This window comes from Rhipicephalus microplus, chromosome X, assembly GCF_043290135.1.
Source record: "Rhipicephalus microplus isolate Deutch F79 chromosome X, USDA_Rmic, whole genome shotgun sequence".
In the NCBI taxonomy this organism is placed as follows: domain Eukaryota; kingdom Metazoa; phylum Arthropoda; class Arachnida; order Ixodida; family Ixodidae; genus Rhipicephalus; species Rhipicephalus microplus.
In genome coordinates, this window is record NC_134710.1 from 79811722 (window position 1) to 79824179 (window position 12458).

The 12458-nt window shown below is 39.6% G+C and overlaps 1 protein-coding gene across 19 annotated transcripts in view; it reads left to right on the forward strand.

Moving 5' to 3' along the window:
- The window catches only part of LOC119176145 (uncharacterized), a 61012-nt gene that overhangs the window by 14291 nt on the left and 34263 nt on the right, over window positions 1–12458 (forward strand). For 11 of the 19 annotated variants that reach the window (XR_012886850.1, XR_012886849.1, XR_012886852.1 and 8 more), the window contains 3 exons: window positions 4430–4521; window positions 8166–8311; window positions 10965–11100. Coding sequence is in view for 8 of the 19 variants with exons in the window: in XM_075877213.1 (XP_075733328.1) it covers window positions 4430–4521; window positions 8166–8275 (202 nt within the window). In the remaining 11 variants the exon portion in view is untranslated. Of the gene's footprint in view, window positions 1–375; window positions 4325–4429; window positions 4522–6063; window positions 6115–8165; window positions 8312–10964; window positions 11101–12458 lie in introns of those variants that run through there. The other 8 variants (XM_075877212.1, XM_075877209.1, XM_075877210.1 and 5 more) reach the window with 2 other exon arrangements.

A 12458-nucleotide genomic window follows, 5' to 3' on the forward strand; every position in this document is an offset into this window, starting at 1 on the left:
GGCTATTATGTTACACATCTGTGTATGCTGTAGGAAATCTGTTAGCCTGTTCTCTAAGAATTTGCGGGATTGAAATTTAGATTGTGGAGGAAAGATCTCATCATATTCTGTATTATGTATATGGTTTGAGATATCAGAAGCAATTATATCACTAATGTTGACATTTATACCGGTCAGTTTCTTTTGTACACTATAGATTATCTGCGGTGTATGAAAACGAGGCCAATGAGCGAGAAATAACGAATCTGGGTCACTGATGAAAACCTATTCAGCTCTTCTCACTGGTAAGCTGTAAAATTTCAGAGATGTCTGTATTGTTAACAAGCGGAATCGACAGAGCAATGTAGGAAGACGCGCTTCCTGATAAATAACATGAATTGCTGTTAACCTAAGCGCAGAGCTTCCTGCTCTAAGAGAACCAACTGCTTAGTTTTGTACGCAGGTCCTCCTGAAAACAAGACACATCCAAATTCTAATATTGGGCGCATATACATTTTGTATATCATTAACATGGTGTTTTTACGTACACCAAATTTGCGATTACTCATTCTTCGCAGTAAGCCTAAAGCCCGTTGAGCCCTCGCTGTAATGTACTCTATATGTGGACTCCAGTTAAGTTTTTCATTGTACAAAACACCCAAATATTTAAGGGAGTCTACTTGCGAAATAGGTTCCTGGTTATATACAATGTCAATTGAAATTAAATCGGCTATGGGAAACGCCAAGAGAGCGCTCTTTCTTACATTTAAAGCCATTGAAATTGACTGCAGCCATCTTTCTAGCATGTTCAAGTATATTGGTAATTTTTGCTGTAGAGCATAAATATCATTGTCAGCAGAAAAGAAGGCTATATCATCAGCATATACATAGACATAGGTATCCTGGCAGTTCGGTATGGAACTCATCAGTTTATTAAATAGAGGAGGTAAAAGAACTGCTCCTTGGGGAACTCCGCGATTCTGTTTGTATCTAGATGACGAGCACCGATCCTTGACACAATCAAATTCTCGTGAGGTCAAAAACTCTGCTAAACACGCCATCATGTACTGTGGGAAGTTCAAAGTCATCAGTGTATTCAGCAAAATGGAATGTTCAACACTATCATAGGCTTTTGCAATGTCAAGAGTCATTAGTGCCGCTTATTGTCTTCTTTTTTTAGCAAGCTGTATTCGGCTTTCTAAGTCTGCATGGGCACACCAGATTGAACAATCGGGTCTAAAGCCAATTTGTAGAGGTTTTAGTATTGACTTGCCTTCTATCCAACTAGTGATCCTGCCATGTAGAACCCTCTCTATGAGTTTTACCATGTTAAAAGTTAAGCATATCGGTCTTATATTTTCCATGTTGAATCGTGATGCCTGTTTATTAGGTATTGGAATAGCCTTAGCCATTTTTCAATCATAAGGAATCCATGCATGCTTTAGAGAATAATCTATAACATTAAGAAATTCACAGGGAGATGTTTTAAATAATATTTGGATCATAGATACTGTGATTCTATCCGGGCCTGGGTCTGAAAGGGGTAACTGCCTTATCACGTAGGATAGTTGCGACATTGAAACTTCCTCAAAATCAACCTGGTTTGTACGAATCTGCCACCTGGTAGGTACAGTTGATGTAAATCTACTCTGTAAGCCTTTAGTGATTAAATCTAGAGCTTTTAGTCATTTGCTCGGATGATAGAAGTTCACATTCCGAATTTACTGGTGACGGCGGGATCTTCCTTCTTCTCATGTATCAAAACAGTGCTTTCTTATTTTTCGGTTTTGAGAGGAAGTCGTAATGTCTACGATCATATTCCTCTTTTGCTTTAGCGACTGCACGTTTAAAAGTAGCTGCTATAAATTTATAATCAGACCAGTTTTTAAGGGATTGATTGTGAATAAGCTGCTTCCAAGCTGCTTGGCAATGGCGGTGATCTCGCGTGCAATCTTCATTCCACCAAGGACTAGAGGGCGCCTTTTCAACTGATTCGACAGTAAATTCAGCTCGTTTATAGGCTCTTTTAATAATTGCGTTCAGCTTCATCACTTTGCAATCATTACTCTCGTCGGAGGAAGTCGATAAAGATGATGTTAGGTTATCTCTAAATTTTTTGTAATTCACAAAGACTCTGACCTGAGGGCGAGGAAGGGTTCTCGGGCAAGAAATTTCAAAACTTATAGGAAAATGATCACTACTTGTGGCACAGTCCAGCGCTGGTCGACATCGATCACGAATAAATGTGGGGGTTCTGCTGTTTATGCACGATAGATTATTATCTGTTGCCCACTCCCAGAGACGTTTACCACACTGATCAGTTTTAAAACCCCAGCACGTGTGATGAGAGTTAAAATTACTGATTACAATTTTATCTTTACGTCATGATCTGATTGCCATATCCGATTGCCATATTCGATTGTCTGATGTTTTGTACACCGTCCAGAAAGCACACATTAACTATGGAGAAATTGGCAACCGGGTAATGTGATGTCTATCACAAAAATTTCACATTATTGGGACATATACTTGTACGAGATTTTCTCCTTTAAACTGATTCTGTTAGAGATGAAAAATGCTAGTCCTCCACCTCTGGACGTGCGGTCTAGCCTAAACGACTGATAACTGATTAGATGAAACGGTTTATCTACCGAGAGCCATGTCTCCTGCAATGCAATTATATCTGGGGTGTATTTTGAAGACAAACATACTAGATCAGTTGTTGAAGAGTGAATTGATCTGCAATTTCAATGGAGAATCTTAATTGACCCTATTTTTCTGAAAGATTGCCTCTGGGACTGCCTTATCCAGAATGGTTTCTTTTAAGAAATCTATCTTTGAGAGACTTGTTTTGTATTTCAGGCATTTTTTATTTTTTGTATGCTTTGGTGCACATTTTTTCGATAGAGGAGACGTAGTTTGTTTTAGTGATCTAAGGTCCAACTCCATATCATCAGACTCCTCAGTTTCATCATTTACATCATTGCTTTCGTTCTGGTGTCATCTAGAGAGGGTCCTGTGTGGACAAGGTCAGACGGCGTGGTTGCAGTTTCTACTTCATTAATCGGTCGTGGAAGCTCTGCAGTCTGAAAAATTAAATAATTCGCCGGCGTTCCAAATAAGTGAGTCATTTGGTTGGTCAAAATTTGAGATAGAGTCTCACAAAAGGTTGCAGCAAGGCGCTCCATAGTCTTTTCTATTGTTCTTTCGACCACTTCCCCTATGGATTGAGACAAAGATGCATCCGATAATGTGGTATGACGGGCTGCTACCCCTGCATAACCCTGACTTCTAGCCTGAATTTCAGCTAAGGCCTCTTTTCGAGAGCGGCGTCTGCGATCTACGATTTCGAGAATTTGAATTTCTCAAGCCTTGGCAGAGCAACCTGAATTATCCGCACTGTGCGCTTCATTGCAAAGGCAAGATTTTTTCTCTTTGCTTTGACATTCATTTGCGTTGTGAGGCTCCCTACACGTCTGGCATCTAAGAGCGAACCTACAGCCTTTCACTGTGTGGCCATAACGCCAGCATTTTACACACTGCAGTGGTCGAGGTGAGAACAGTTCGACTCGATAGATAAGGAGCCATGCCTTGATTTCCATTGGTCGGCTCGATCCAGCGAATGTCACAGTCACCGACTCCGTAGGGACTTCGGTCTTACCAACAACACGGCTACACCTATGAACGGAGATTGCACCAGCTGCTGCGAACATCTCCAATACCTCCGATGGAGTCAAACTAATGTCTACGCCTCGCACAAACCCTTTCACACATGCTAAGTGGTAAGGGATGAATGCGCTCACCGGGTTGGAGGCAAACACAGAACACTTCAGGAGGTCTTGTACACAAAGCTGGTCTGACGACAAACAGAGGATATCACCCTTGCCAAACTGCCGGACCTCCGAGATCCTCTGGTAATGAGCTGTGGCTGCTCGCAGCTCAGCTTGAATTGCTTTGGGATTCTTCATCCGTATGGTACCCTCATTTGTTGGGATCAGGGCCACAGGAACTGCAGAGATACCATTACGCAAGAATAGGTCCACAGGGGTCTCCTGCAGTGAAAAAGAAGCGGATCAGAGAAAAGCCCCTGGTCCGGGTGAGGAAAACCGCATGCCTGGACTTACAAGCACAAAAAGCACTCACTGATCGACAATAGCACTATAAAAACACTATAAAAAATTAAATTGGGCTGCAAACACACAAACTATGGCCACAACCCCCAAACCGAGTACGGCCGAAAACCTTGAGTGAACTGCCTTTTTTTTTTTTTTCGCTGCGAGCGAATTCACAGCCTGCAAATCGCTACTTTTTGTTTTATGTGAAACGGCCTTTAGGGTGAGTTAAGGTGAGTTTCTCTTCCTTAGTAGTATTTGCTGGCTCTAGGTCTATCAAGCTTACATATAAGTTATATTTCAACATCTCAAATACAGTATTTTTTTTTGTATATCAGGGCTCTGAAGGTGCAGTTGTGCCAGGTTGTGCGTTTATCGAAAGGCATGGTCATAAACAAAGAACTTGGAGTGAGATCGTTCGACAATGACAGTAAGTGACCATTAATTTTTTATTTTGTTTCAACGGGTACGCATGCATTTTGTTAAAAGTTCTGATATGATGGGAATCACGTGATCTTAAACTGGTGGTACGTGGTTTATGGTCAGTCTGTCTATGTTGAGGATAAATGAAGTTTTTATTATCGTAGTGATGCCTTGGAACTGTAATGGGTTGCCTTCTCCAGTGCCTTTTAATGGCTCGTCCTCTTCAGCTCTTTTCTGACAGAACGCTGCCTCCAGACAGGCCGTTTCTCACCGAAAATGTTTACCGCCGTAAAGTAGAAATCGACTTAGGGCACATATTTTCGTCTCCGAACGAAGCTTCAGCAGAAGTGCTTCCCTTGTACAACCGACAGCATGCCTAACCGACTACCATAGCGATAAGTGGCACATTTGTTGACGTCGGTGGGTTCATTAATGTTACTCAAATGGGTACAGTGGCGTACCAACTTCTTCTCGAGTGGTGGGGGGGGCAAGGTTCCCTTTGATATATATATATATATATATATATAAGGGAAAAAGGTGCATACCTAAGGGCTCATTTTTCCGTGTTTTGGCACAATAATAATGATATCTAACATCGAATGCGTTATTCGAAGGTCGTAGGTTCGATTCCTGCTCACGGGAAGTTATTTTTTCGCCCACTTTTCTTTCTGCTTATTTACTTTACATTGGTTATAGTAACTTCCCCTATACATTCCTTGACAATATTGTCTGTTAGACAACGTGTATATATATATATATATATATATATATATATATATATATATATATATATATATAGGCTGCGAACCTTGCCCTCACTTTGTCGTAGAGACTATTATTATTTGTAGTTCCCGGGAAGCTGTTCTTGAAAACATCGTTCAAGAGAGTTGAGCAATAACTGTTTTAAAGTGTGTTACCGAAAGATGTATGAAACTGCAGCTTGCAATGATGCTTTACGATGTGGGCTGCCAGGTTTCGGTTTGATAATCGGTCATTACGTTCCCATGTTCCCATACCGATTTGGGTCGCATTAGCTCTTGTCAAATTTCTGTTTAATGTTCTATCAAAAGATAAGATGTTTTCATCTACACAAATTGCAAATTTAGCGTTGTTATTGCTTCAATCGCACCTTTGCCAATTATAACGAGAGAAGTTTCCAAAACGCTTCCACGGGGCCTGCCACATTTATACCCTTTTTGGACGAACCATTCCATCTGCAAAGTAGAATCTTAATTGAACATTGTAAATAGGATGACTACTGAGAACTTCTCGCATACCGATTGCCATAAAGAGTTAAATTATCACTTTGTAGACGAATCATGTAGCTGTCCTAGCTAATTGTTTCAGGGAAACCTCTAAAATAAACTGTGTGCTATTTTTTAATTGTATGTGCCCACTAGTACAGCAAGAGCTTGTTCATTCGATACACATTAGTTCGGAAAACTCAATTATTCGGACGTGTTCTCTGGCCCGGCAGCATAAGTATTGGTTAATGGCACCAGAACTCTCATTGATGTGGTGAAATTAGGATGCAACCCGTTTATTTCAGGTGTTCCTCGGAGCGCACCAAGCGTGAAGCATGCAAATATGCTACGCAAAGGTAGGAAAGCAAGTTTCGCGGACAACCGAAATCGGCACTGCTTTCAGAAAGCCGTGGTCACCAACCACAATTGTATTGTTAGAGCGTCACAAGGTATTGAATCAGAAGACACTTCGGATTGGAACACAGGGGTCTTGAGCCGCGTTCACATTGAGAATGAAGTCTCAAATTATGAATATTGTGGCTTTGCAGTGTTCGTATACAGCAGCAACAACAAAAAAGCAACTTTGCAGGAAAGCATGAACCTGGGCAGCCTTTGTATTTTTCTCCCTGTCTGTTTTTCTGTTTTTGCTTATTTTTTTGTTGTTTTTCTCCATTTATTTCTTCATCTCTATTTATCTTTCTTGATCTCTATTTTTCTTTCTACTTTTTCCACTTCTCTCTCTGGTTCGCACTTGCTTAACTGCTGACGCGGCATTGCATTCTCAGACGAGGGATAGGGTAGCACGTGAAATTGTAGAAGTGTATCCCATTCACAAAGCAAGAAATTCTTACATTGCGAAACCCTCGGTCACGTTACTTGCCACTAATTCGGACTTCTGGGAAGCGCCCTTGAACTCGTATTTTGTTTATTCAGAGCTTTTTAACGTGTTCACTTAAACAAATATATATTTGATTTTTTTCAATAAATTCTGAGTTCATAGTTGGCACCTTGTCCGCGCTACATTCTCTTTTATTATTATGCTTTTGTGCACCCTCTCACTATGATGATCCTTTCCTAATGGCAAAAGGAAGTTTGTTTCGTAAAATCGTCTGCGTGATATGCAATCTCACAAATCTACGTGAACATATTGCATCTCTCCGCTTTCTTCCGCAACACTGTGAAGAAAATGCTCAATAAAACTGAAACTGAAAACTGAATCTGAAAGTTTTGTGTCCACAATAAACAGTGCATTACTGTGGTGAAGTTGTTGGCATTGTGGACCAATGTCTGTTTCGGAGCGTAATTAAAAAAGGATTCCCGGCAATCTGTCTGGCGGAGGCTTTTATTGCAATTGGCAACATGAATCCATGTGCCTTTAATAAATATCTTCAGTTGTGATATATCACAAAAGCATTGCATAAGCGGCCCACAATGCAGAAAGTCTACAGTACATGGAAGTGACACACGAAAAAAAAAACCTCAGCAGAAAACTGAGCCGTTTATGCGCATGTACTTTCTGTGAACTATTTGGGAATAGGGAGAAATAAGCATGATTAGAAACAGTTCAAAGCATTTGCAGGTGGGCAGACTTCGTAGTCTAGAAAAGTGTGGACTATCTTCCTGCTAAGGTTGATCAAGTCGCGGGGCAAACCTCAAAGCTGGGCTTCCTTCTGTGCTTTAGCCGACTGCTGTATATCTATCGCATCATTCCAAGCCACAACGATTTTTCTTCCTGCTATAGTACAAGTGAAGAGACGCTGGTCAATTGGAGGCTAAAGTGCAATCTATATTTAGCTCTCCTGACTCAAGCCCCTTCAAAAATATTTCTACGTCCTCGTTGACTTATGGCAGCTAAGATATAGAGCAGCCTCGATTGAATTCATTTTCTAAGAAATGTAATAATTTTTTAAGGCGGGAAACAGCACAGGATCGGTCAATGAAGCGTTTACTATTTGGTTCCCGCCTGCAAGTGCGTCACCTGTGATGTAAACTTCAGCTCAAGCAAACTCCCAACAACTGCATGGCAGATTGGTCTGACATTCTAGAGCCCCTGCTGAGCGGTGACTTCCTCTGAAGTGTCCGAGTGCAAGGCGCGAAAGCATTGCATAAGCGGCCCACAATGCAGAAAGTCTACAGTACATGGAAGTGACACACGGAAAAAAAACCTTCTCAGCAGAAAACTGAGAAAATTATGTTACGAAATGTTATTATGTATAATTACGTAGCTGCTACACTGAACGAAAATTTTCCCGCGGTTCGTTTCTCAGTGGGCAACCAATTACCACTGCCGAGACTGGGGGAACTCAGTGGGGGGGGGGAGGGGCAGCACCCCCCTTGCCCCCCCCCCCCCCCCCAGAGATACGCCTATGAATGGGTACATTTCAACTTTTTTTTTTGTTTGTTTCAGTATTCAACGTTGCTGAACTTGCACAGATTCCTACGGACTACCTTTTCTGGAGCAAGTGGACCTTCCCTCTTTTTGCGTTCATTTCATTTTGTGTTCCAGCAATTTGGTGAGGGGCTTTTTGTGAACCCCAACAAAGGCAAGCCGTGGTAAGAAACTGAGTGTTTGCTGCCTCTTCTCTTTTGTTTCTCTATCTATTCAGCTCGGGCCAGAAAGTGGGAACATAGTGTTTATTAATGGCTAAAAGTTCTTATTTAAGACTTAGCAATGCGGTATAAAGCTGCATTTTTGATGGAAGCGAAAATGCTTGAGGCCCGTGAACTTAAAAATTGGGTGGTGGAAAATTTCTTGTCCTCCACTACGGCGTCCCTCGTAATCATATTGTGGTTTTGGGAGGTTAAACACTAACAAGTACTATAGGCAGTCAAGCTGTTCCTGTCTGGTTTATTGAATTTTAATTTTGCTGTTTGATTGGCTTGCTGTCAGATATGACTATACGATGGTTAATGTTATTTTAATTGCTAAATGTTAACAAGTGATACATTGAGCTTGTCTATTTCAGTCATGCTACAGTATAATTTCCTCATGTACATAATTTTGTTATAAACCTTTGTGGGTTCATCAATATTTTTCACATAACAGAAGCTCTGCATTCTGAACCGGATGACTGCTCTATTTGTATAGAGTTTAATAACGCTGTAATCGAATGGACTTCAGTTTCTAAATTTCTCGGAGTTCTCTTTGATAAAAACCTGAGTTTCACGCAACATGTCATGAAGGTTTGTAGTCGACTGGCATATTGTTAAGGATCAGGCATATTGTTTTCATTTGGTTAAAAGGTCGTTTGTATCATATATTAATTCAATCTCACCTTAGTTACTGCCTACTGATATGGGGAACCACATGCCAATCAAATCTGAATCGGCTCATAAATCTTCAGAAGCAAGTAGTTTGCTCAATAGAAAACCTTGGATACCGCTATCATACGACTAATGTATTCTTAAAACATGGCCTTTTAAAAATTACTGACCTATAGTATCTTAGGCTTGCAATATACATACGAGGTGAACTCGAGAAAAATGCAACCCTTTTTCTTCAAAGGTACCGTTCAACTAACACTCAATGTAATTTTAGCCACCATCAGTTTAGAGTTCCCTTTTGTAGAACATTATACGGTACTAAGCAGCTTACCTACTTAATCCCATCTTTTATAAATGCACATCCCAATACTATCAGTATTGCGCAGAACTGCAAGTCTTTAAGTTACTTAAAAAATGCCATGAAGAGGTACTTCCTTTCCGTTTGTGACTGAATTCATTGCTAGGTCTCTTCTTTTGGACGTATTGTCTTGATTCAGTGCTGTATGCTTAATTATATTTTTAGTTTGCTACATTGTCAGTGCCACTTTGTGCTTGCATTTTTTTCTTGTTATTACAAATTGTATATGCATATACAAAATATTTGTTTCGTGAAATTGTGTTGTTAGTTTGTTTTTTTCAGCCATTTACATGTAACATAGTTATGTTTGCAATGGAGTTTGTTACTCTGTTGCACGAACTTTATGTATCCTTTGTGTTCTATGCTACTGCATGCTGCCCCATTGTTGGAGCAATGTATGGGTGGCAAGGTCTTAGGCAGACAATGTTCTGCTTTTGCCTTGCGATTCAAGACACACTCTGTGTCTAAAATAAACCATTTATTGTTGTTGTTGTTGTTGTTATTATTATTATTATTATTATTATTATTATTATTATTATTATTATTATTATTATTATTATTATTATTATTATTATTATTATTATTATTATTATTATATAGAATGTTTTGATAACTTGCTTAGAGATGGTATCCAGCACTTTTCACCAGAATACAACCATTAGTTTACTAGAAAAAAAGTGGGCGGTACGTGTCCAATTTGCCCATGAAGTGTCCATGAAGAAGTGGGACAGCAGCTGTCCCACTGCCTCATGAGCACACTAAGTTATAATCTTTTTGCCAGATTTCTTGCTCCAAAAGGTCCAATTCAAGTGGTACAGAGGGACGCTTTAAAAAAGTGTCCATAGAAAAATTTGGGGTGGACTTTATTGCATAATTTGTTATGCAATCTGCACCTATGCCTGTTGTGCTGTGCCCAGTAGCTCTATCTGAGCTCTTAGCATGCACCAAGTATTTTAGCTTTTTTCTTTCACTTTGGTTGATGTAGATAAGCACAAACACTGCAGTAATGCCTCAAGTTTGAAATTTTGAAAAGAAATCCTAATTTTAAAAAATACTCCATAGATGCATGCTAGAATTGCTTTTCTGAAGATCCAAGAAAGGAGAAAAGTACCATATACCTAGAACTTTAGCTATCCTGCACGCAATGTGACATCAGGTTTAAAAACAATTGAACAGAGCTCATCATATAATGACATGTATCGCAAGTGTGCAAAATATATTTTCTTGGTTTCTTCAATGTTTCTGTCACTTTGCAGCAAAAAAAGCATAGAGGCTGAGCTGTTGGCGACGTGCAGAGGCGGAACAAGGTTTTACTGGAAAAAAGGGGGGACACATTCATCCCATTATCTTTCAACGGTTTCCATGCTATTTATTACATTTGAGAGCCGTTGACCATTAGGTTCTTTAAAAAAAAAGAAAGGGATATGCATCGTGTGCACAAATTTTAAGAATGAAAATTTTCATCGCTGTAGGATAATAATTGATCACATATTCCTTTCTTTTTTTTGACTATTCACACGGATGGGGGGGCTATTATAACTTGATATCATTTGTGGCTACTGATTGCATTTTTGCTCTTTCTAGAGGGAACACAACCAAAAAGAATACCTTATGAATTCTTCGCACAATCCTTACACCAGCAGTGGATACATAGTTCAGTCGGTTCGAGGCCAAAGGCAAGAAAAACTTGTGGACACAAACATCTGCAAGCTGATGTGCAGTAAGTTGAATTTATGTATAACTGCGAGGCAATGCTCTTAAAATAGTAAACTGCTATTTAATAAAAAGCATTGTTCATGAGATGTGTAGAAGTGTGTTTCTATTTTCAGTGCAAGAATTTTCTATGACTATTGATCATGTATGGTCCTTTATGTTCGTAGTGTATTGATTGTAACATTAAAGGGACACTAAAGAGCAAAACAATTATTCGCGTATTAGTAAAGTACAATATTACAGTTGCAAAAACACCACTCTTACCACGACACGATATTTGGTTAAAATAAAAACGCTGAAAATAAACTCAATTGAGACGCCACCTTGAGATTCCCGCACCAAACACTATGACGTCATCAATTTTTAAAGGCGTCTACTGGGTCCTACGTAGCTACTAATTCACAAAATTGAAAAACATCATAATCTGTGGGTGCCATAGACTTAGCAAGCGAAGTCTCAAATTTTCTTCAAGCCAATGTCACAAAAATACGAGAAATACATTGTGGAACGCACGGAGATTACAGCACGAAAATTAAAAATGGAAACTTCAACCTTGATTTTCTCTGATAACAATGAACTTGTGACCTTAGAGTTCTCAGAGTGCAGTTAATCAATCTGAAACAACTCATTGTTTCTCTTTAGTGTCCCTTTAAGTAACTGTGAGCTTATGCCCACAACTCTGCAGCAAAGATCTAGGGATCATAGTAAAAGTGCCACTGTCTCATGAGCACACTAGGTTATAATCTTTTTGCCAGATTAATCTGCAAAAGATTTTTGCAGTTAATCAATCTGAAACAACTCATTGTATCTCTTTAGTGTCCCTTAAGTAACTGTGAGCTTATGCCCACAACTCTACAGCAAAGATCTAGGGATCATAGTAAAAGTGCCACTGCCTCATGAGCACACTAAGTTATAATCTTTTTGCAAGTGTTATCATGGATTACCATGATAACACTTGTAGTTATCTTCACGTGTATTCTGTAAGAACTTCCTTGGTACAAAATGTTAAACAGACTTTAAAAAGTTTTTTTTTTTTTTTCATTTTGAAAAATTTGCCATCTGTCATCTTGACTCCAGAGCCAATTTATCATGAGGGATGCTGTAATGGACATGTGCAGGAGATTTTGAGTTACTTTGTGATCATTCTCAGCACAATTCTCTCTGCATTTTGCTTGGCACTGCCATAGGCACACATCTGCCATGACCTCCAACATGGCATGTGACCCAACTGCTTAGTGTGCTACATGAACAGTTAAGCTGCTACTTTGCTGTGCTGAAGCAACTATCGAGGTTTGATTCCCCAGAGCATTTCATTAGAGGTGAAAATGAAGAAGACTGTTGCACTTGTGCTTAACAGAATGAAGA